At 41.2% G+C, this 26,848-nt stretch overlaps 1 protein-coding gene across 1 annotated transcript; it reads right to left on the minus strand.

The window, feature by feature from the left end:
- Positions 1 to 23,176: 23,176 nt before the first annotated feature.
- LOC147891874 (kiwellin-1-like) lies at positions 23,177 to 23,881 on the minus strand. Its single transcript, XM_087388526.1, has one exon. It carries the CDS (start codon positions 23,879 to 23,881, stop codon positions 23,177 to 23,179), a length of 705 nt encoding a protein of 234 aa, XP_087244652.1.
- Between the last annotated feature and the right edge of the window lie 2,967 nt (positions 23,882 to 26,848).

Here is a 26,848-nt window from a genome sequence, read left to right on the forward strand (position 1 = left end):
AGGGAGTTAATGCAGATGGCACTTGGCAAGGGACTATCACATTGAGCAATAAGACAATGGGGAGTCAATGCACCCAAGGGGCAAGGCTTGGCAAGATAACTTGTAGGAGTTAATGCAGATGGCACCTGTATTTTGCACTGGATGTCACCCAAGGGTCAAGGCTTGGCAAGACAATAGGGAGTTAATGTAGATGGCACCTGGCAAGGGACTATCGCATTGAGCAATAAGACAATGGGGAGTCAATGCACCCAAGGGGCAAGGCTTGGCAAGACAAGTGGGAGTCAAATTATGCAGATGGCACCTGGCAAGGGACTGTCGTGACATTGAGCAATAAGACAATGGGGAGTCAAATTATACAGATGGCACGAATTGAGGCTCTTTAAGAGCAACAATTTAAATTGTAAACATATGTTCAATCTATATCATTTTGGATATAAAGACTCTAGCTGAGAGCAACGTCTCTCAGTGTAATCATATAATAATAGCTATAATTGCTATTATACCTCTTTGGTTCAATACAAAACTTGGGTCTTATGGCATCATGCCTTTTTCCTATTTATTAAAAATTTTAAAAATTTTGTGCATATTGCGAGTGACAATGTTATTTTCATGAAATATTTAAGTCTCCTTTCATGGATTTATAAATTTCACGTCAAGGAAAAATGTCAAGGAAAACTATTAAAAATAATTAAATTAACAAATAACTTAGATATAGCTAGAATTTCTAATATAGGATTATTTCAAATTCTTGCATGTTGGTGCAAAAGTATAGATTGAAAAAACAATATTTTTATGTGAATATGATAGTGCCACAAAGTGAACTTTTGATTTGGGAAGAATAATAGTTGTCTTGCGGGCAAGCATTTGAATCTCAGTCTGCACTACTCTTTGTTGCCATCAAAGATGGGTATGTAGATAGTGTAGTGATCTAGTGCATGCAACAATTATTTTGTAAGCGCTCAAACTTCAAAATAAAGAACATCCGAAACTCATATGCAAATTTTCAATGCTGGTGTAAACTAAACCACTACCACTCAAAAGCAACATGCAACATGCAACATCATTAACGTTTCTAAATAACTTCTGATCCTTAGAATAAACTACTAACTTTTCAAGGTAATGGTATATTACGTCAAGTAATTCATGAGCTCTCGACATTTTCCACTACTATAGCAATCACTACGTGATCCCATGGGGGTGCACTAGTAAAAAACCCTATGTATCATGTGTGTTCAAGGTATTTTCAGAAAGTAGGATATTTTCACAAAGTAAAGTTTTTATTTGGGAAGGACTTTTGGGCTTCATCCAAAAACAACACAAAAAGTCCAAAATTAATGAAATAGGTGTTATATGTAAAGTCTGAGGGTGCATGGATTTAAATTCCACTGTGTGATGTAGACACTTTGTAGAGGGAAAGTGGCCTCTCGAAAATAATTAACTAGATTTTGAAACTATCCCATCAACAATTAACTTTTATGAACCCATGGTGCCTAAATCAGTGCCCACAATTCAAATTTAACCCATGGTGCCTAAATCGGTGCCCACAATTCAAATTTCATCTAGGGTTCAATATTTAAGCCCTCCCTCTGGCCCTCTACATTGGGGAATGTACTGTGGTCAAACTTGCTAGGTTTGAAAATGCTGACGCCTCTAACCATTTGCCAATCTTGAGCACTTTCATTCTCATAAAGCCCTCCCCGACCCATGTAAAGTGCTGAGGTTGGCTCATATCTAATCTGAGCCATCCGATGATGACACCTTTACAGATGGAATTCACCTCCCTTCTGTTAACCTGCTACAATTTAGCTAAGTCATACTCAAGTCACTCTCACAACTGAAAAGCTCACCCATGGTTAATCCGCTAACTTCTCCCTCTGGTCCTCCGTGTGGGGAGTCATACATTCCGATTAGGAAGTCCTTATAATTTGGCGTGTGGCCTTTGGCTGCATGCAATAGTTGAAAGACTTTGCTCGATGGAAAGCCCTCCCCAGGATGCATGCCCCTATGCTTACTGGAGAGTCCTACACAGACGTAGCTAGTATGGACTCTGGGGTCTCCATTAATGTGCAACTTTGATTGGGACGATCGAGCTCTTTCGCGCAACTTCTCGAAAAGTCGACTAGCCAATGATTGTTGCTCCTGCTGGTCTTCTACTGCTTGTTGTGCAAGGCTAAGGGGGTAAGTACTATGTACTTCCAATAAAAGAACTTGCTAAAACAAATTTAGTAAGATCTGGGTTAGTAGTTCCTATTCGGGTCAAACAAATTTAGTAAGATCTGGGTTAGTTCCTCTTTGGGTCAAACATTCCTAACTACATCATTAACCTAAGACCTAACACTAGTCCCCACTAACCCGGTCAACTTGACCAACTACTCACAAACCCCCACTTTCCCAACCCACCTCCCAAAAATCCACTCATCCCTAAGACCCTTTGCAAAGCCAAAAATTGGTAAATTCTCAAGAAAAACCTTCAAAATTTGAAACTCCAAGTTTTCTTATTTGTTGAGAAAAATGTTTTGTGAACACTGCTGTAGTTATGTTCTCTTAAACTACACAAACAAAGGAAGTCCACTTACGCTCTCTCTCTCTTTGAGGCTATTTAGCTTCTTCATTCTGGTGTGCATCAATTTGTGTGCAAAGAAGTTGCTTTATTACCTGGCTATGGGGACCAAGCTTGTTAGCTCGTAGCCTATGAGCTTCTGACGAATGCCGATAACATTTAAGGATGTTCTTTTTGTCAATACTACAACATCTCAAATAATAGAAGAGATCTCTGATGGTTTCACAAAAATTAAATGTTGGCTTGTTTGCGGTCCTCCATATCACATAGTTGCCATCATCATCTCTGATCTGATATTTTTGTATGAAAATGAGGTAAAGTTTATGTAGCTCAGATAGCACCACAACTCCTTTGAGAAAGTGGCTTGATCCGTTGTCCCCCTTTGGTGAACTATTTTATGATCCCTTAGTCTGTTGTGTGCAATTTCTCTGTTGCCCACATCTTGCTACAGATAAACTAGGAGCCTCTCGTAGTCTACATGGAATTGATGTCATTTCATTGAAGTCAATCTTGCTAGCTTAGGACTTTGATTGCTAGTGCTACTATGTGGATTGTGATGTTTTCAAAAATAATGATGTACACTTGACTGAATATTTAAAAGGAAGATACAATCAAGATGTAGTTGCATTATACTCTACAACTTCTAATCTGTGGATCCATTCACTTTTTTTCTTTGTGTAAAATCTGCCTAGTTTGTTTGCAGCTCTTAATTAGCAGCAAATGATATTCTATGTTTGATTAGAGCAATGGCTCAACCACTGCCACAATGGGCCTTTCCACACAGAGCTGACTAAGGGGTGTATAAATACTCGTCTGGAAAAGAACACCTGAGCCATGTTATTCCTGGTGAAGATTGTGGAGAGACATAGATGACTAAGGCTGCCACTAGGAAGTCATTGCACTGATATTTAGACTTACCCCTGTGCATATGCATCGCTGATCCAAGGAAACTATTGGCATTCTCCTGGATATGTGTGTGTGTGTGTGTGTGTTCTGTCAACTTATATTCTTAGAAGAAACACATTTAAATAAGCTCATATGCATGTTTGTGTATGATGCATATTTGTGTACTCCTTTTTCCTTCCTTTGAAACTTTTAGTACTTTCACTATTGAAAACATTGGTCTTAATTCAAAAAATGAACTACAATACAAGTACATGCCAAAGTATATGCATATACAAAAGGGTAGAGCTGACTTGATAGTCAATAAGTGCACGCTTTATGATTTTTCTCTTCAGAACTCTTCACCATGTTATTATTGTTTTGTTGCTTTTGTGATTTATTTAACTTAGCAAACCCCTTAGGGGATGTGATGAGGCCGAATGATCAACTCAAGAACATTTACTTTGATTGAATAAATGAACTACTATACAAGTGCATGCCTAATGTCACATGCACCCCTATAGTTGGGTGCAAGGTGAAAAACTGGCTACATTGACAAGTGCGTAATAGTTCCCTAATAGGAGATTTTTTCATATGCTGTGACCCATTTGTGAGCCCTTGTCCAGGGACAGTCAAGCACAAGCTATGTAAGTTAGTCTCTAAGCCATAGGTCAAGTCAGACAGTCAAGGCTTGTTCACTAGTACCCATTGGAGAACAGTAGGATAGTGTTTCCATCTTAGGGTTGAGTTAGTTCTAGGTCATAGTCTAGGTTAGGAGCCCTAGAGGGGCCCCCAAAGGTTGACTAGGATGACCTAGAGCAAGGAGGGAAGGCAGCTTGCAAAGGCTACCCAAAGAGTCCTCTGGCAAATGAGCCAAGGGGGTTTTTATAAGCTGGAACTGAGCCAACCAGGTTGTAAAAAAGCTGACTCAGTTGGCTATTTGCACCAGGCTAGTTGGCTCAACCAGCCTTATAAAAGGGCTCCTTCCCAGCCCTCTTTTCCTCATTCGGTCCTCCCTCCTTCATCCATCCTACAGCTCCACTATAGCCCATTCTGAATAGCCTAACCCCCTCCCTGACTAGCCTCAGCTCTTGGCCTTAGTTCAGCCCTCCTAGAAGGTGTTCACACAGCACATCAGACAGGGAGCCAGATCAGCAAATAGAAGGTTTGGGGTCCATCTCAATAGCTCTTTTCAGTTATCTTTTGCAATTTTCATAGCTCACTTCTCAGCTCTATTTCAGTCATCTCTCAGCTCTCTTTTAGGATATATCGCTCCTAGCTTTCACACTCTCATGCACCTAGTAACCCTGCTTTCCGATGGATAGCACAAGCCTCTCCGTTGCCTTGTAGAAGTGCCCTGCATTGTCAGTGTGGACAGCATCACGGTCTCACTATTGGTCGATGTTGCTTGTCACGTCTTTGGGTCTACTATACATGTGCATAGTGTACTCTTCATAAGCACATTTTTGGGCTCTCTCAAAGAGTGTTATTTGTATTTCTGAGTTCTCTAAGTATAAAGCAGATTCACCCTGATTGGGGGAGGGGGCCCTCAATGGGTACATGGACCCAATCAGTTGTGGACTCCATTCTCTCTTTATCCTTATCTCTTTCTCTATCAATGGTGCATAACGCTTATTCCTTTCTAAAATTTTAAAGAAGGTCTTGCTTGATTACACGATTAGATAACCATTGCATGTTACACCTAACTTGATTATATATTCATTGCAAGTAAATGCATATAAGAAAAAGGAAACATATTTCTAATTTGGAGGAGAGTAACATGAAGAGCTACCATGAAACTTCATATGCTTTGCCCATCACAACTTTCATCTCTTTCCTCCTAACATGAATTTAATAGGATGAGGTTGTTTATATGGGGGATAGAACAAATGCTGACTGGTTGCCTCATAAGAACTTCAAGGAGGACAAAACAAAGATGATGAACCATTGAGAATGGCTCATCTTATGTCACATAGAATTTGTATGCTTTGTTTGCATCATTGAGAATGCCCTTTCATGTTTGATTCTAGCTGCACCATGTAAATGCTCAGCTACTTGAAAATTAGAATGGAATTTCTTGATCTTTAACACTTCCCTTTAATTTGAGGCCACCAAAAATATTTCTAATAGATAGCTTGTGCTTTTTTGGGGGAAATTTGCATCAAAATCACGAACATATGCACTATAATAGTTAGTCCTCAAAGTATTGGAGAGTTTTTCATGTGATTGTTAATATTTACAAGTTCTCTCTTCTCGTTCTCCAACCTTGCACCTTTGACATGTGCAAGAAAATTGCTTAGATAAGGAAATTCCAAGCTATTGGAATTTTCTCTAGTTTTCTAATGACCTAAAAAAAAGTCAGACAAGGCTTAATCTCCATAATTGAATTCATTTACAAAGAATATAAACAAGGTCATACTCACAATATTTTGAAATGCAAAGAATACAAACAAGGTCATACTCACAATATTATGAAATGCAATGAAAAATGGCTTAATGGCTCATAGGAACTAGAGATGGCACGTTCTACTAGTATTTACTCCCATGATTGCATATTAATCCACACCACTATATGCTCTTTCATTCTCATATATGTCTCAATGCCTACATAAATTGATTTTATAATAAATTATTCATGTATTTCTTAGTAAAATATTCATGTACACTAAAGGAAAAACACCACTTATAATGAAGGAAACTAATAACTTAGTAAAAAAGAGAACCATTAAAATAATATAGGGCTAGATAAGGGAAAATGGAACCCTTCAACATGGTTTTGTGATACCTTTGTAACAAAGGTTCCCCAATTCTAGGAGATTTACAAGGAACCTACCAAAATCTCATCGGCCCTTCATGATAAAAGATTTCTTTGATAGGCTTGAACTAATCTTATCAGCCCTCCTCATTTTTCTCACCCTCAAACCATCCCCAAACAAGAACCATGCTCATATCTTTCTTTTTGTTAAGCGTTTTGGTTTAGAACTTCGATTCCAATTGGGTCTCACTGCCTCTACCAAATGCAGGCTCCTAGCTTGCCTTCCAACCCCATTGGAAATCAGCTCAAATCCTTTCTCACTCATGCTTTTTCTTCCTCATTCTTCACGTGTCTCACAAAAGCTTATATCCATGCTCTTTGCATCTATTTTCCTTCTCTCCCAACCTATTGTCTTCATCCATCTCACAAAAGCTATACCCATGCTATTTGCATCTATTTATCTTGTCTTCCAACCTATTGTTTGCATCCATTATAGATTTTCCAATCTTCTCAAAAATTGGGGTCGCAATGCCTCTTTATCTTGATAGTTTGATAGATGCAATAAAAGTTTGATTACTATCTTCATATTTGAATGACAACACTTACTCAATATTATGTGGAGGTATGGCCTTTTTTGTGTGTATGATTTCACTTTTATTTTTGCTATATCTATCTATTCTATTAAAGAAGGTATTGGGCATAAAAGCTAGAAGTGAGCTTTAGACCTTATCGTGTAATATTGTCCGCCTTGACTGCTGCCTCCTCTCTCGTGGAGAGGATCCATGTTGCTTTCGCGAGGATAACTTTTCCCGAAGCACGCACTTGGCCACAAATGAGACATCCTATTCATAGCACGCAAGTCTTCTCGCACTCCTCTTGAGTCTTTGGAACCAACCAAGTGTGCCCAAATAGTAGCCCCCACATTCTTGAAGATATGCATGGGATCTAAGAGATGACTGATTTGTAACTGACCTCAATAAGGAAGTTCATGAAAGATCGACAGCCTCTTCATACCACGAGGAGGTTTCTCTCCATTCGTCCTCCAAGCCCGAATCCAGTAAGTTGCCTTCAAATATGGTGGTGGTGGATCAAGATGACCTCCACGCACGAGATGGTCTAGCGGAAGGTATCGAGCATGACCTTAATAAACATTTTTCCTCATATGTTTGGAGTGTCGTGCAAGAAATTTCAAACTTGATCCACAAACAGGATAAGCATGGTACCCACTTGTAATAAGTCCTGCACGCGTGCATGAATGTGTTAGAATAAGACATGCATGCAAAAGAGTCATAAAAGCATAATCCTATATTATACATGTAAAGACATAGCCATGTACCTGCGCACTCTCCATATCCTGGGTAGTCATGCATGGTCCACATCAAGATACCCCTGACCAAAATATCACTGGGATGTCTAGGAGCTCTGGAAATATCAAAGACCCGCACTCCTCTCCATAAGATATGTAACTACTCTATCAAAGGTGCCATGTACATATCCATATTTTTGGCATTGTACTTCCCTAGCACAAGTAGAGCAAGCACGAGGTGTCCCTTCTTTATTGTTAGCCATGGTGGGATATTGTTATTCACCAAGACTATGGGCCATGTCGACCAAGATGTCAAGCATAACCCGAAAGGATTCACGCCATCCATGGTGAGCCCAAGATGTAAGTTACATGGCTTCGTCACAAAGTCCGGCCACTAATTGTATATGCACAACAAGACAAAGCACCTACAGATGCGCACACATATGCGTTTACTGAACTTAAAAAAAAACTTACAGGCCCATCTATTTGCGCTAGAGACCCGCATCTAATAGTGCGTCTATATAGCAGACAGATGTGCGTATAGATGCGCATATAGATGCTCTGCTAGAAAATTTAAAAAACAGATAGACGCATCATTAAACGCGTGTATAGATGCATTTATAAACAATCTTATAGATGCTTTTATAGACGCGCAAATAGATGCTCCTTAAACAGATAGACGTGTATATAGACACGTTTATAGATGCACTGATAAACACGCTACATAATATTTTTTAAATTTACAGAATGTTGTGTATGTTGTGTATGCTATGTAGTTATAGGAATCCCATTTTCACATTGTGTAATTCAATTCTTACAGCCAACCGCATTTTAATTAGCACTCTTGCAAGCACGTCTATAGCCAACAATTACAATTCCAAATAAAACATTACAACTCCAAAACTTTTAGTTCACAAGGCATTAATTGATAGAACATTGCACAAGAAAATTGAAAGCTCAAAAAGTGCTTGTATGTACATATAGCACGAAGCTAAGCCACGTCATGTGGCTTCAAGTACAAAAAATAAGAGGAGTGTATATACAAGAGGCATGAAGCCAAGCCAGTGGCTTTAAGTACAAAAAAGAGTAGCTAGCACTACTTCTATGACTAATCTAAGTTCTCCACATCCTCGCTCCCTTCCATGCTCCCTTCTGCACTCCCTTCTCTACCTCTTCCTCATCTTCTTCATCGTCTTCTTATGCAGGGGCCTGTAAACAAGGGACAACATACATCAATGTATAAAAAATCAAATCTTTGCTTATAATATTGACATTATTTAATTAATTTCAAATACCTCGGGGGACGCTCCAGTAGCCCAGATATACTGCTCAGTAATCAACCTGTCATGATAGAAGTGCTTCCATGTATCTCCTCTGTGATGGTGGTGGTGGTAGGATGTGTCGATAGGAGTAGGGTATCTGCCCATGATATCAAGCTGCAAGACGACATAATTTGCAGAGGGGTTAGTACAAAGAAACAACCTCCTAATAAACTACATAAACAATATAATTTGAGATCGATACTTACAAATTGGGCCTCCTATGATTCAACACCCCCTGCTCCAAAATGCACGCTTCCATATTGCTCCATTTGGATCCTTCATGCCTCCACGTGCTGCACACTGGGATCCTCTTTCGCTGACTTCATTGCTTTCTTCCACTCACGCTTGTAAGCAGTGTGGGGCAGGCCCCTTGGTGGTTGACCTCCCTCGAGCCTGGCAAGCTCCACTAGTGCCTGCCTCTTAAGCGAAGATCTTTTATTACCAAGTATCGTAACAATTTTTGACTTGGCCCATTTAAGTGTGAACTAATGATTGGGGGGGTTAGGATACCTAGAGTGAACAACATCGAGGGTCTCATCAGCCAACCTCTTTGGCTGGTCTTTGTAGTGGATAAAGCAATCTCTATAATTGCTAGCAATTATAGAGCGCATGAAGGCCATGATGTCCTTCCCCTGTGCATCCATCAAGATGCTTCCTGTCTGAGTGATGTCATAGAAGATCGTACCATCACCCGGAGGCATGTCTAAATCATCTGAATCATCATCGTCCCCACCACCACCCCTCCCAAAGCACTGTGCCATGCATCCCCTACTGCTCTCCCTATTACCACGCCTGCTACTGTGTCGTGTTGAGCTAGTACGCTGGCCACTCGTAGCTAGAGACTGCACGGGACTACGTGGACCACTCGTAGCTAGAGTACCGAGTCTCGATTGCACAGGAGTATGCCGACGGCTCTGTGAGACAAAACAACCTCTTGATGGCATGGGGGAAGGGGCATAAGATGGCATGGGGGAAGGGCCTCGACTGTGTAGCCGGCAGGGTTGTGCTGACTTTGCTGGGGTAATCTCAGCTGGTGTGGGGTTGGGGTGGTTTGGAGTTTGTAGTGCCGACTCCTAGGGGTGTTTAGAGTACCCGTCATGTAGCCGTATAACTCCCCACGACTGGGAGGGTGTCCTAAAAGGTTATATAACTCCCTAAAAATAGACTCCCAGAGATCAGGTGAGCCTGAAGAGCTTCCTAGCCACATGATGAACTGGAAAAAAGAAAAAAAGAAGATTACTGATGAGCTGAGAAGAGAAAAAGAAGAGAAAAAGAGAGAGAAAAGGGAAGGGAAGAGAAGAGAAGGGAAGGGAAGGGAAGAGAAGAGAAGGAAAGGGAAGGGAAGCGTTTAAAACTGTCAGAGCGCGTCTATAGATGTGTTTGAGAAGTGCTTCTATTTTCACGTATAACAGCGCATCTATAGACACAACTGTCTGTGTCTGAAAACAAGTCTGAAAACAAGCTAGACGCATCTATAGACGTAGTTTTCGATGCGCTCTGAGATGCATGTATAGACGTGCTCCGTTAGACAGACTATTCTAAAAAGTGAAAAAGAACATGTGCCCGACACAAAAGCATAACACTGATACCAAAATCATTCATTTCTTGGATACGACAAAGGACAAATCCAAAGAGAGAAACTTCCAAAGAAGATCAACCGTAAAGAGAGCTACCTTGGATAGAGGTATGGAAGCTTCTTGTCCTTCTTCAAAGTTGCTTCTCTTCCTTATTCACCCTCTTCTCCTGTAAGCCTGGAAGTAAGTGTGGGTGCCTTCCTCTTGAGTGTCAGATTGTGGATTTGTTAATAGAAAGCAAGCAAGCCGCGTGAAGCTTATGTGAAGAAAAGCAAAGTAAGCACGCTAAAAGTAGATTTGAAAATTCCATCTATAGGCACGTCTAAAACCGTGTTTATAAGCACGTCTATAAGTGCATGTAATTGCACATCTAAATACACAGAGTAGATGCGGTTTTAGACGCATCTATAGACGCACACCATAGAACAGACAGACATGGTTTTAGATGCGCCTTTAGATGTGCCACAGAGTTTTAAAATTAAATATTTGAAGAAAAGCAAAATTTTTTGGATTGTTTGTTTGTAGGATGTCATCTTCAACAAGTAGCTCCAATGAGGATGAATCCCTCCGTATCCACCATCGCGAAATGTGGTTGGAGCAAAAAATCAAATGTATGTGTGATCGATGTCGAGGAAACATGTATCATGCATGTAGGATTACACTCAATCACATCTCAAAATATGGAGAATGGGATGTGACCATAAACATGGTAAGTGTTAAAGAGTTCAGATTGATTGAGATACCTATGGGTGTTCATATGTTTGAGTTATGATCCCCTTTTAATTTGATACAGGATGCAGTGCTACACCCACATATGTTGCCCTATGCTCACTGTGAGGAGGCAAAGCATCGGCGATATGAGGTGGGATCTTCAGGAGGGACCGTTACGAATGCATGGAGTGATAGTGATAGTAGCCCTCCACCATTACCTCATGAAGCCATGGAGGAGGAGGTGTTTGATGATATGGTGCGGGATTTATATCTCCATCAATCCGAAGGGAGGGATGATAGCATGGAGCAGGACGATCTTTTTAATGCAGCATCGACTCCACTATTTGAGGGGTGCACATTCTCTGTTCTACGTGCCTCCCTTGAGTTACTAAACTTGCAAACCATCTATGGATGGAGCAATGCAAGTTTGAATGCATTGCTTAAGTAAGCTTTTAAGTCTATTTTGCAAACATGGTGAATTATGCTAGTGGGTCAATTACTCGAATGCTTTTCCTCATTTATGGTCTTCACGTGCAGGCTATTGTGTAAAATGCTTCCAAGGGAGAATAAATTACTGACCTCAAGAGATATGGCAAGGCAATATGTGACCTCTCTTGGAGGATTAGATTACAAGTGCATCCATGCATGCGTCAACGATTGCATTTTGTTTTGTGGACTACATAAGGATGCAAGAGAGTGCCCTACTTGTGGAGAGGCAAGATATAGAGCAGATCTCAAAACTTTGGACGTGCCTCGTAAGGTTCTACGACATTTTCCCATAATCCCTTGCATCCAACATATGTTAAAGAGCAAATCCATTGCATAGCTCATGTCATGGCATTCCTCCCATTGATCAACTGATGGCAAGTGGAGACCTCCCGCAGACTCTCCTATGTGGAAGCATATTGAAGACACATGGCCAAGCTTCAAGAAAGAACCTAAGAGCTTGAGACTTGGATTGGGTATGGATGGTGTGAACCCATTTGGTCTCAAAAGCACCTCTTACAGTGTATGGCCAGTGATATTGGGGAATTATAGTCTTCCACGCTCTATGGCTATTAAGAAAGGACATGTTATGCTGTCCCTTCTAATTCCAGGGAAACATAAAGTCAAAAATCTTGATGTTTATTTGGAGCCTTTGATTGACGAGCTAGAGATACCTTGGAGAGGTATCGAGGTGCATGATGTGAGCAGGCCTCCCTCGTCACAAGAGTTCAACTGCAAAGCAGTCTTGATGTGGACAATGCATGACTTCCCAAGCTATGGTGAGTGTTCAGGAAAGCATTACACTTTTAATTATGAGTAGGTAATCGATGTGGCACCTTGAACCCACCTTCAACTCTTAATTGCATCTATTGTTCAGGTCTCACTACATCGGGTTACTATGCATGTCCTGTTTGTGGTCCTTTGCTAGTTGCCTCACGGGCAGATGCATTGAATAAGGTCATCTATGAGAATCACCATCGATTTCTCCCACCTGATTGTGGGGGTTAAAGGTCACTATGCCTTTAACTTGGTTATGTACAATACTCAAACACATATATAAATGAATGAAAAAGAAGATTAGGGTGGTTCTGCATCCACCAAAACTTGTGGCTCTCTATCTCTCTCTCTCTCTCTCTCTCCCCTTCTTCCGTTCTTGCTTCCGTTGAGAGCACTCTCAACTGGTATCAGAGCCCGGGTGATCTAGCTGAGCGTGCGTGAATGCTTGAAGCTCAGCAACTCTGTGAGAGGAAGGAGAAGCTCTGTGGGAAGCTTTGTGGGTGACTTTACTTGCATCCAAGTGTGCAGAGAACTTAGAGGAACCTTTGGAAAAGTCACTTTGGTTTTGCGAAGTGGTTTTAGAGCTTGTTAAGAGTTTTCAAAGAAAAAGTCATTTTTTGAGCTTTTCCATGTTCCGTTCGATGACAGCCATATTGACTTGTAGAGGCAACTATTGCTTGCTTTTGGTGTCCACTTCACTTTAGGACTTGGAAACACCTTCATTCTTGAATCTGGGATCATTTCATTGGATTTCTGACTCACTGTGTCAGTTTCTACTTTTTTTGCCTGGGTGTTGGAACTCAAGTTTGGAGCAACCATTTGCAGATCTATCAGTTCTTGTGGACTCATGAGGTCCTAAAACTTCTATGTTACTCATCATTTGCACTCTGGTGGAGTTTACAAATAGCTCTGTTTTCAAAAACGTTTTTCAGTCCATGTGTTGGACCCAGTGATTGAGACCACGGTTTCCAAAACCGTCTGTCCCATTGCGTTCGGATGCCCAAAAACCCCTACCTGTCAGTTCTTGTGCAATTCGGTGGAGGATTTTCAGAGTTATAGATCTCTGTGTATTCGATTTCGTCTCTCTGTTATGCATTTTTCATTCTAAGGTTTTGAAACCTTAGATTTATGCCACATGGCAGTGGATAAGTGTTAACTCCCATTTCTCACTCATCGGCTGGGATTTTGGAGTTCTGGCAGAAGAGAGATATTTGCAAATTTTCTCGCTAATTCCGATTATGCAATGGCGCCCATGTTTTGAGGCATCTCAGGTTTGATTTTCAGTAGCGGTCATTACCGTGGGACTATGATTTCTTGAGCATACCTTATGTAGACACTTTGGTTGCAGTTTGAGTAGCGTGCACTCATTCGTGGTGTGCATTGGTTCAATGGATGATTTATAGGCCATTTGGATGCATTGCGGTCCTTATTGGATGCGCTGATAGGCCCAAATTGCCTTATGGGATGCTATTTTTTATGGATGCTTTGCACATGGATGCTATTTTATGCTGAGGGACAGCTTTGACACATTGCAGGTGATGCACTGATAGTGCTATGCTCTCTTGGATGAGATATTATTGATGCATATGCCAGTGGACAGTGTTTATGCTTGAGTCATTTGGCACTTATTGGCATTTCCTTTTGGGCCAGATTTGCTCATATGGATGCATAGTATATGCACGAGTCAGATGCATCTTTTTTTGATGCTTTGAGCTTTGAGTTTTGGTGATATTTCACTCTATTGTGGCATACACATTTGGGTGCACCTGGTATTTGGTGTGATTCTCTCTTGCAGGCACTAGCATTTGCATCATGGCATCCTCTTCCATGTCTGAAAAGGAGTTTTTTAGCATCAAAAAGTTTGATGGGACAAACTTTTGTTTGTGGAAAGAACAAATAAGGGATGTGCTTATTCAAAAGAAGTAGATTAAACCCTTGGCAGGGATTGAAGCTAAGCCTGCAAATATGTTTGAGGATGATTGGAATGAGTTGCATGCATTAGCAAAGTCTACTATTAGACTTCATCTTGCAGAGTCAGTTTATTTCATAGTAGTAAATGAGCAGACTACGGAAGATTTGTGGAAGAAACTGTGTACCACTTATGAGAAGGAAACTACCTCTACTAAAGTTTACCTCATGAAGAGGTTGTTTGAGCTGCAGATGAAGGAAGGGGTCTCCATTGCTTCTCACTTGAATGAATTCAATATTATTTTCAGCCAGCTTCAGGCTCAGAAGATGAATTTCGATGCAGAGACTAAGGCAATATTTCTCTTATGTTCATTGCCATCCTCATGGGATACCTTCCGTACAGCTGTCAGTAACTCTGTACCTGGTGGAGTACTGAAATTTGATGATGTTGTGGGTAGCTTGTTGGCCGAGGAGATTAGACGGAAGTCTATGGATGGCAACAAGCAGGATTCAGCCTTAAATGTGCAAAGGGGCAGATCACAATTCAGGGGGAAGTCCCAAGAAAGAGGGAAGTCTCGTAGCAAATCCAGGGCATGGAACATTGAGTGTTACCATTGTGGCAAGAAGGGCCATATGAAAAAGGATTGCTACAAGCTGAAAAGAGAGCAAAAGAATAAGAAAAAGAATGCAAATTGGGGTGCAAATCAAAAGGAAGAGAGTCCAAGGGAAAACAAAGGAAAAGTGAAGATCGAGGAGATCAATGCAGTCACACATGATAGTGACAATGACGTTCTCTTCATTTCTAGTTTATCTGCATGCACACTTCAGATGATGCATATTCCCAGGATTGGATTTTGGATTCTGGTGCTTCATTCCATGTTACTCCCCATAGGGAATGGTTCTCCACTTATGATAGTGGAAAGACAGGTTGTGTGCATCTTGGAAATGACTATGCATGTGACATAGTGGGAGTAGGTGACATAAAGTTTTCGTTTGCAAATGGGTCTGCATTTGTTTTGAAACATGTGAGACATGTGCCTAAGCTAACCAAGAGTCTTATTTCAGTGGGTCAGCTAGATGATGCTGGTTTTCACACCACTTTTGGCTTTCAGAGTTGGAAAATTCAGAAGGGCTCTATGCTTTTGGCTAGGGGTGCCAAGTGTGGGACTTTGTATCCCTTACATGTATCAGGGGTATTTGATCATGTTGTTGCAATAACCGAGCAGCCAAGCACTTCTTTGTGGCATTGCAAGTTGGGGCACATGAGCCAAAATGGAATAAAAGTCTTATGTCGTTTGGGTTATGTACCGCATTTGAGTTTCTCTGATTTTGAATTTTGTGAGCACTGTCTCTATGGGAAGCAGACTAAATCAGCCCATAAAAGAAGGGGAAAGAAAGAGTTTGAAAAGCTTGATTTGGTGCATTTAGACGTATGTGGTCCCATGCCTACACGGTCATTAGGTGGGGCTGAATACTATGTGACATTCATTGATGATGCAACTAGGAAAGTGTGGGCTTATGCTATAGCTCGGAAGAGTGATGTGTTCCAGGCATTTCAGAAATGGCTGGCCTTGGTTGAGAATCAATCAGGTAGAACGCTTAAATGCCTATGGACTGACAATGGTGGAGAGTATCTCTCTCATGACTTTCAGCATTTCTGTGATACACATGGGATTAAGAGGGAGCTCACATCATACTCCAGAGCAAAATCCAGTTGCAGAAAAGATGAACCGTACCATTCAAGAAACGTTGCAATGCATGCTTTCCAATGCAAGTCTTTCTGGTGGTTTTTGGGCTGAGGCAATGAAGACTGCAGTGCATGTGATCAATAGATCACCTAGCAAGAGTTTGGATGGTGGTATTCCTGAAGAGGCATGGAGTGGCAAGAAGCCCTCTTACTCTCATTTGTGTATATTTGGGTGTGAGGCATATGCACATGTGCCGAAAGAGCTTCGAAAGAAGCTAGATCCTAAGTCTAGGAAATGCATCTTTCTGGGTTATGGTGAAAGTGGAGAGATGGGCTATCGTCTCTGGGATCTAGAAGCAAAGAAGATCATATGCAACCATGATGTGGTCTTCAATGAGAAGAAGATGCATAAGGCACCCATGAGGATGTGGAAATGAGGAGAATCACTTTCTAGGATGTGAATCCACCTGCATATGTTGATAGACAGCAAGCTGTCCATGCACCAAATGTGCAAGAAATGGTACCACCAAGTACTCCCATAGGTATACAATCAAGGGTAGATGATGAATCATCTATTGGTGGAAATGATGAGCCAAATGTGGCTGATATGCAGGTGGGACAGCAAGCTGAAATGCCCTTGAGAAGATCTTCTAGAGTGTCTAGACCGCCTGATAAGTTTATTCCAGGGGTAGACTATGTGATGCTTACTGATTGCGGGGAGCCTTCTTGCTACAAAGAGGCTATGATGCGCAAGGATCAATGCAAGTGGGAGTACGCTATGCAATTAGAGATGAGTTCACTTATGAAGAATAAGACTTGGGACTTGGTTTCTTTGCCGCATGGAAAGAAAGCATTGCCATGTAAATGAGTCTACAAAATGAAGGTCACAGGTGATGATGTGCCTAGGTACAAGGCCCATTTGGTTGCTAAAGGGTTCAAGCAAGAGAAGGGTGTGGACTTTGATGAGATATTCTCTCCGGTTGTGAAGATGACCACACTTAGATGCATGCTTGGACTAGTGGCAGTAGAGGATATGGAGCTTATGCAGATGGATGTCAAGACAGCTTTCTTGCATGGGGATTTGCATGAGGAAATTTACATGGTGTAGCCGAAAGATTTTGAAGGAAAGGGAAAAGAGCATTTAGTTTGCAAGCTGAAGAAGAGTATCTATGGTCTTAAGCAAGTGCCTAGAGAATGGTATCAGAAGTTTGTTGCTTTCATTCGGTCCCAGGGTTTTAGAAAAAGTGAAATTGATCACTGCCTCTACACTAAAAGGGCTAAGGATAATAGCCTGATAATCTTGGCACTATATGTGGATGATATGCTATTGGCTAGCAAGAATACTTATGAGCTAGATGCATTAAAGGCCAAGTTGCATGAGGCCTTTGATATGAAGGATTTGGGACTTGCAGGTCATATTCTTGGTATGCGCATCACGCGTGATCGGAGTAGGAAACTCCTTTGGCTTTCACAAAAAGGGTATGTTACAAAAGTATTACAACATTTCAATATGGAGGGGGGGAAGGCAGTGAGTACTCCATTGCCTCCATATGTGAAACTCAGTCACACAGATAGTCCCAAATCAGATGAGGAAAGGGCTATGATGGCCAAGGTTCCTTATGCATCAGCGGTTGGGAGTCTTATGTATGCTATGATAGCTACTAGACCAGACATTGCATTTGCAGTAGGAGTTGTTAGCCGGTATATGGCTAATCCAGGAAAGAGGCATTGGGAGGCAGTTAAGTGCATCATGAGGTACATGAAGGGTACTAAGGAGATGTGCATCTGCTTTGGTAAAGGAGACATGCGTGTACTTGGGTACATAGATTCAGACTATATAGGGCATGTGGATAGTAGGAGATCCACTTCTGGTTATGTGTTCACCTTTGCAGGTGGTGCAGTGTCGTGGATGTCTCATGCACAAAAGTGCGTTGCTTTGTCTACCACAGAGGCTGAGTATGTGGCAGCCACAAAGGGTTGCAAGGAGGCTATATGGCTTGATCGGCTAGTGGGAGATTTGGGGATTCATACAGGTGTACCGACATTGCATAGTGATTCCATGAGTGCTATTCAGCTAGCACAGAATCCAGTCTTTCATGCAAAGACCAAACACATTGAGGTCAGGTACCATTTCATCAAGGAGGTACTTGAGGACAAGCGCATAGAGCTTGTCAAGGTTCATACAGATGATAACCCTGCAGATATGCTGAGGAAGAGTCTACCTAGTCAGTGGTTTGAGTATTGTCATGCATTGATGGGCATTGGATAGTATGCTCACTGGTTGTTCTCCCTTAAAGGCACATTGTTCTTTAAGTGGGAGGTTGTGGGGGTTAAAGGTCACTGTGCCTTTACCCCGGTTATGTACAATACTCAAACACATATATAAATGAATGAAAAAGAAGATTAGGGTGGTTCTGCACCCACCAAAACTTGTGGCTCTCTGTCTCTGTCTCTCTCTCTCTCTCTCTCTCCTTCTTCCGTTTTTGCTTTCGTTGAGAGCACTCTCATTGATCATCCTAGATATCTTGCCCCTTAGAATGAAATCCTCCCACAATCACTCACTACGGGAGATTGGATGAGAATTTGGGATGGTTTTACAACTCCTCCACCACTTGGCATGAGCTCGTAAGGGTTTGTAACTATTGTGTGCTATATTGGCTAGAAATAAAGATTGCCCGATAACACCAGCTTTTGTCTTTTATCGTTTACCATATTGGTCCCACCTCAAGATCAATCACCTGCTTGATCCCATGCATATCTTCAGGAATGTGGCATCTACCATTTGGGAGCATTTGAATGGGACACAAAATTCCGTAGGCATAAGGGAGGATCTACATACCACAGGAAGGATGCATGAAGCTTGGCCACAAGAGAGACCAAATGGGTGTGTTTTTTTACCTCATGCACCGTGGAGGTTATCAAAGCTAGAGATGGCAGTGGTGAAGCGCACTATTACTACAATTCGTACTCCCACTGGATGCATGAGGTGTTTGAAAGGAGCCTTTACAAAGAGCAAGAAAAGAGGTGTAGAGCAATTATATGGCTTGAAATCTCATGATTGGCATAAGATGCTCCAAGTAAGTATTTTATATGCATAATATCTTTTTCCTTTCAAATTTGTGAGTGAATAATTATAAGCAACTAATCAACCACCTCCTCGTGGGTTCAGTTCACACTACCTACTAGCATTTCTCGTAGTGCATCAAAGGACGTGAAAGATTGTATTTACAAGATGGGCGAGCTTGTGAGGTACTTTACATGATAAAAAATATGATGCGTATCAATGCTCCATGCAAGGTGTTCATATTGCTAATATGGTGTACTTTTTCATTTCTAGGTATGTGAGCTCAAAGGAAATAGATCCCACCACGCTTGAGAATGCTCGAGTTATGTCAGTGGAGGTGGTTTGTTTAGTGTATAGTGCATTTGTTGGATGAGATTACTATATGCGGTACTATACATGCACGATGGTTGTTCTTCCTCGAGCACTTCATGAAGACCTTGAAGGGCTTCGTGAGATAAAATGCAAGACCCGAAGGTAGCATGGCCGAGGGTTGGTTGGTACAAGAGTCACTTGTATATATTTCTGAGTTTCTTGTTGATGTGGATAGCTCTCTCCCATGACTATGGAGAGATGATGAAGACCTAAGGATGACCTCTATTGTGCCTCAAGGGAAAGGATGCGACAAAGTAATAGACATGGAGTTGCATAATAGTATCAACCTCTATTGCGTGCTTAATAGTGATCTGATGAAAAGATGGGTGACAAGATATGAGGATGCAAAGGCAAGAAGAAGAAAGGGCCCTCTTTCGTACACACCACGGAACTCGTGTGCCATACCCTCAGTATCTAAGAGCACTTCCAAAGGATATTCGAGTGATATTCATGTGGATTGGCTACTTGATGAAATGGAGAAAGCAGAGAAAGACGAGGGGATGCATATCACAATGGAAGAATGGGACTATGCTAGGGGATGCATGAGCAAGGTCAGTATATAGAATGTTATGCATAAGTTAGGAGCTATCAAAAATTTAGATTGCTTATTTAATTAATTTTTTCTCGGTGTAGTGCACTATGTTCAATGCTATATGGTGTGAGGGAAAGCATTTTCGAACACAACGGATTGATGATAAGAGAAACACAGAAGATTGCAATGTCATTGCTAGCTTTGAGGGAGCGAATGGAGCCATGGATGATTATTGTGGCATAATCCAAGATATTATTAAGCTTGACTTTTAACGCTTCTTTGTGTATGTTTTGGATGTAAAGTGGTTTAAGGACGTGGTGGAAAGAGGCCCTAATGCAACAATCAAATGCCATGCAAGTGGCTTTGTAACTATTGACTTCACAAAGTTTTGGCAAAGTAGGAAGGACACACTAGTACTACGACAACAATGTGAACAGGTACTGTGCACACATATAAAAATACTCGCTTTTAAATATTTGATACCTTCGATGCAAGGAAAATAACATGATTGTATTTGCATTTGAATCAGGTTGTCTATTAACCAATGGTGGATAATAATAGATGGTGGCATGTCATACCTATTATGCCACATTCCAAAGTGATGTATAGTACATTTACTAATATGGGGCATATGGAGGATGATCATGGCCATGGAGGTGATGATGACTATGACATGAGAGAGGAGGATGATCATGAGATAGGAGATACAGATATTGAGGCCATTACTCATGAAGACGAGCCTACCATTGGTGATGCTGATTTCGATGAGCACACGAGTAGCACAAGTAGTAGTGGGTTGAATGTATTTGTAGATCTAAACACCTGTTTGGATTTTGAAGTAGATAGTTTAGCAAGGGTTGATCTCATTGAGGATGAGATTGAACCGTAGCCCATCATTGATATTGGCAAAACTATTTTACATATTGTCTCATTCTCCTCACCTCACTTAATTCTTATATATGTGGGCTTGCAAAAAAGCATTGATGTTTTTGTTAAAATTATGTGCTTTGGTAATCATGGGCAATGTTTGGAAAGTAATGATATATATCAAAATCTCACTTTCTATATTCTCTATTTAGCATCTAAATATGCGTCTAAATACGCGTCTAATTCTTAGTGTAGATGCGTAAATAAAAGCGCTAATACATGTGCAAATAGACGCGCTGATAAATGCAATGTTAGACGGGCCCATATTTTCTTAGTGTAGACACACTAATAGACGTGTTAATACACGCACAATTAGATGAGCTATTAGATGCGCTAATAGACGCGCTCGTAATTTCTCTATTCAAGCAATGCCTATAGATGTGCCCGCTATTTTCCACGTCTATCAAGCACGTCTATAGTTGCTTTGTGTTGTTGTGATGTGCTTCCAAGCTGCACAACCTATGGGAATCCTCAATGTGTCATCACTAGACCGATGAGATGCATGACAAGTCATCAACTTCGCTATGAATTTGCATCGGAACATGTGTTGTATTCTTGCAATGATGGGAAAGTGTCTTAAGACATTTACTGGTACCTGCTCACCTTGCAAGTCATCTCTATATCATTGTTCCCCACACATCGGACAACTAGCCAAATCTCCATGCTCAGCGACCGTTCTTTTTTGATGCTAATAGCGACATAAATACTGACATTTGCACCCGTTAAAAAAAAACTTTTAGTGTAAAAAAGGGTTGGTATATTCGTCAGAAAAGGGCCTATGCCTTGTAGTAATTTTCACCTCATTTTCACTCGGAGAACTATAGTTGATTATTTGGATGGCAACGTCGGGCCTCCAATCACTTCGATGGCTCGAAATACTTCTGCCCTCATTTAGGATTTACTGCAACAAGGACTAAGGTAGGACTACAATTTCCTTGGTTTAGGACCAAAATAGCACCAACAACCCACCATTGTGGTTGCATGGAGATACATCTAGAAAAATACAATTAATCTCTTAGAAAATGCAATTGATGATATGGCCCTTGCCCCTAAAGGGGACCCCTCAAGGGCCATATCGGCAACCATAGATCTCCTCCTATAATACGTAAAACTGGGTAACGGAGCCATAATTCCAAGAAATGTGTAGTGGGTGCTCCAAGCCAACCTTAAATTTTGGGCGATGACAGGTCGTCAAGCTAGAGATTGCATTGTGGCAATGTTCAAAATGATAGATTGTGTCTCATTATCACCCTAAAAACTAGCATGGTGGTCTCTCCAAGCCAACCTATGATATGCATGGGTGTGCTGCCGAGTGACAGGTGGCAAAGCTGTGGCAAAAGGATGCACGATGATAGGTGGTCAAGCTAGAGACTGCACTGTGACGGTGTTCAGAATGATAGATTGTGTCTCATTATAATGCCAAGAACCAACATGGTGGTCTCTCCAAGCCAACCTTAAATCATTGATCAGACAACAAAGGAGAAAACCAACTAGACTGAAAGACACCTTGAAGACAATTTCTCTATTAAAAAGAAACAAGACGATTAGTAGGCAGTCGAGGTTTAAAGGCTAGTGTAGCGCTAATAGATCAACAAAAACTAAATGATTATAATGTTTCAGGGTGCAAAGATTGTACACAACATGCTAAAGGCGAATCGAAGAAAAACGATGCTCAAGAGTGTGGGATGCCAATGTATTTTGCCATTGTGTCCTATCATTTTCACCTTTTTTGGGCTACCCGAGAACGAGCGAGGAACTCAACATGTGTGGATTGGAGACAAGAAAAGAATTGGCTCACCAAGACCGGCATCTAGGTATAGAGTTTAATTGGAAGGAAGCGCTCCTTCGAGAATAGGAAGGGCCTCAATCATGAACCGTTGTATATGGTGTTAGAGTTGGGAAGGGAAAGAACTCTGCATACAATTTGGCGTATTGCTCACTCAGCATATGTTAAGCATTGCCGACTAGAAGCATAGCTTCCTAATTTAACATAGATAACTTTGTTAGGAAGCTGTTTGCGTTTTTCAGGAACTTAGCCTACGTTTGGGAGGCCCAAGGTATCTTTCTTTTGTTGGACTGATAATTAATTTGAATATTGCTTTTCTTGCAAAAATTAAAAAAGAAGAAATAAGAAGACAAAGGTGCAAATAGTGACGAATAGAGGAGTACACAAGTGACGTGCAACGGCTATTGCTTATCACATCGATGGAAGGACGATACGAAACTATGTGTATGCTATCGGTTGGTTTCATTCCGAGTCTTGGTACGCATCATTGTGCTATGTTATGAGGAGAAGCAGGAAGCACCTCGGGATTAAGCGTCCGTCCATGTGATCGACTTGAAGCCAAATTGAGGATCGTGTTTGGATATTCCTAGCGCTTTCCAGACTTGCGGGGATGCATCCACAGTGTCGAAAGCGCACGGTGGCTGAAAATCGTGTTCTTTGTCACAACCGTTCACAGAGTCACATTCGTCCACCACTGTAGCTTCTACACTTTTCCCGTTGGTAAAGATCCTGATCTTCTTGCCGCAGCGGCTCCCGCTGTTGAACCAGCCAGTGGAGAGAGCCACTACGAGCTCTGAATCGCTGTGAAAGCGGCCGTCACACGCCGATGCGCCACCTCCATCGGCTCCTTTTGCAAAACTGTTTACTGTCAGAGTCGCAGCAGTGTGGGCGGAAACAAGCGGAGAGCAATGAAACTGCGGGTATTTGACGCCCGACTCGCAACAGTTTGAGAAGTCCGCGCGGCTGCAGGATTGGCCTCTTCCTATAAGAACTGAGGTTGCCTTGCATGAGGATGTTCTCGGGTGCTGCTGCATTCCGCCTTGATGGGCGGACGTGCAAATATTGGTTCCTTCCGCAGGATCGTCAGCGCACCTCCCACCATGCATGCAAGCCAGCTGCCCGAGACAATCGTCGTTCGAATGGCAGCTTTTGCCACAATCCGCCTTCTGGGCGAAGACAGAACGCATCAAAATGCAGCACAAGAGACACACGTACAGCATTCCGCGAGCCATCTCGGGGGTGCTAGGAAGGCCGATGATCACAACCTTCTCTGCAGTAAAACATCTAGATGATCAGAGATCACAGAAAGCAAAATTTTCGAGGCTATTACACGAACAGAAAACCCAGTGTTTGATCCGGAATTCCGTCTCGTGCTTAGAAACCTTCTCTACAGTAAAACATCTCACGCAAAGCAAATTTTTCGAGGCTATTACACGAACAGAAAACCCATTGTTTGATCTGGAATTCTGTCTCTGCTAAGAAACCTTCTCTACAGTAAATTATCTAGATGATCAACGCAGAAAGCAAATTTTTCGAGGCTATTACTCGAACAGGAAATTGTTTGATTTGGGGTTGGGACAAGAAATCTGCATGAGGTCGATAGTGTAGGCTATCTTTAGACTACAATGAATTCTTTTGTAGTCTACATCACGTGCAAGGGATGCAATCCTCAGTGCTCACCTTTCTTCCGACTTCGTGGCGCGTACCGCGTATGCCAAGAGCCTGAAAAATAAATAGACCATCTGCTGTCACGTAACGTGTTGTATATTGATAGCAGAAGCTCCTCCAACATTGTGGGCATGCAGACCGAGACGAATATAATATGCATGCCTACAATATTGTACCGGAGAATACATAGCTATACATTGGACGCATTCGTACAACATTACCTAGGTATTGCAGGCTGCATCGTTTAATTGGAACAAAGCCACTTGGCACATTTCTAGTCCTCCATTTTTTTAATTGCTCCATGATTATCTTGCTAGCTCTTGTAACGGTGGTGGCCTTAGCTGTTTGACATTACAAACTAGGGAGTGCATTCACGCTCTGTTTTTATTTGTCCTTCTTCATGGAGATTCTAAATTTTGTATTGTGAATCTAAGTGCGTTACTTCATAGTTTCACATCTCTCGGCATTACTTTTCCCTTCAAATTTGATGCTTTTAGTTCTTTTTTTCATGGAATCAGAGACTTAGATTACTTCAGTGAATTGCATCTGGTTAGGCAGGTAGCATTGTGGGATGAAGTGAAATATTGGCCTCTCGTTGAGCCACATGTCATAATTTAAAATATGAATTCTAATATTTTAAATGCCAAGAAACCGCTTCGAATGTCAAACTATTTCCATCATGCTTTTATCTTCATCATTGCTCTGCAGATCGTTGCTACCATGTGATCATGATTCATATCCGTGGACGCTATCCATCTATCAATCTCTGAGTCTCACCATTGTTTCAAAATCTCACAATTGCAATCTGTGGATGCAATATTATTAAAAGTTATGTCAATTTTATTTCCTTATTTAAAATTCAATCCATTTATCATATGCAACTTTTTATAATTATCTAAATGATTGAATTAATTGTATGGTTCATTTATTGATGGGACTATTAAATCTAAACACACACATACACACACACACACACACACACACTTCCCATGTCACTACTACACATGGATCCTATTGCGACGTTTACATACCGATGTTTAGCATGCACGGGACGCTAATCGTCGGTATAAAAAGTGCGTTCCGTAAAGCGTCGCTATATAGCAACGCTAGACAAACATCGCTATATAGCGACCATTATAAAGGTCGCTATATAGCGACTTATGAGTGTGGCTATATAGCGACACTGAGATACTATTTTATAGTGATGTTTTCCAGAGAGGTTTTTTACTCATATAGGCCTTAAAAGTTAGTTTTTTCCAATCACAAATTTTTTTAAATTTTCATACATGTTTGATTTAATAGAGAATAAAAATATGAGAGCATGTACATCAAGCCTTTGAAGCTCATATATTCATGTCCAAGTTTGAGATGAAAAAAAATCAATTAAGAGCATTTACATCAACTGTTTCATCTTGAGCCAAGTCTAAGGCACCAAACAAGTCTATCTCCAACTCTATACCGAGTTGATCTCCTATATCATCATCGTACTCTAGCATCGTACGTTCACCTAAAAGTACTTGATCATCTTCTTTAATAAAGTGCGGTGATTCTTGATGATCGTTGTCTTCTTCCTCAATATCGTGATCTCTATCTTCCTCCTGTGCGATGTCATTATGCGCATCAGCTTCCTCTTGGCTCATATTGTGATCTTCATCTTCTTCGCTAGATTCATTGGGATCAATTGGATCCGGCATTGGTAGTGGCATCTCCATATGCACATCTCGATGTTCAAAAATTTGCTTACTTCGTGGTGCAACTTGGATCACGTACCACCATCTTGGATCAAAACGATTCGGATGAAAAACCACCTATATTAAAGATGGGTGCCAAATGTCGTCAATTATATATGTGAAATTATGCTCAAGTACATGTATCAATGGCTCTTTAAAAACGAAAGCTTCGATTAATTAAATCATTAGTATGCACCTACTCATAGTGCTCAGGAAGAACAAAAGTATCACTTTCATCGGTCCAATGTTTGGTGAAATCTATTGCAAAGAAACTGTACTATCTTTTCTCACTGTCGCATGGGGACCATTGTAAATAGTTCTAAACCATTTTACATCAAGAATGAAAATAATAAATTGTCTGAAATCAACTTCATAGATGTCACGTATGGTTCCATAATAATCCAACTATGAGGAGAGAAGATTAGTATCCGAAGCACTTGCTTGGCTATCTTGTGTGATGTTAGCCATGACTCCACAATCATACGTGACTCTCTTTGAATCGATGCGTTCCACGTGAAAATGTCATCCATATGACCATAATGCAGTGTCCTTTTTATACTGTAAAAGAGCATCATTATAACAATGAAGATGCATCTATTTTATAGCGTATATTGCCACAAATAATTACTTAATTACATCAAAAGGTAAGAAACTTACATGCACCATACATCCAGATAACTCTCGCTCGCACTCGTTTATTGTCTCTCCATCGTGTTCGTCTTTACGTAGAGCCAGTTGTAGCCAATCAAGTGACATGTGAGTGGGGAGAAGAGCCAGATCCCGTGGATATGGTTGCAACCG

Source organism: Dipteris shenzhenensis, chromosome 17, assembly GCF_047967505.1.
Source record: "Dipteris shenzhenensis isolate YYH24624 ecotype China chromosome 17, Dip_SZ_1.0, whole genome shotgun sequence".
In the NCBI taxonomy this organism is placed as follows: Eukaryota; Viridiplantae; Streptophyta; class Polypodiopsida; order Gleicheniales; family Dipteridaceae; genus Dipteris; species Dipteris shenzhenensis.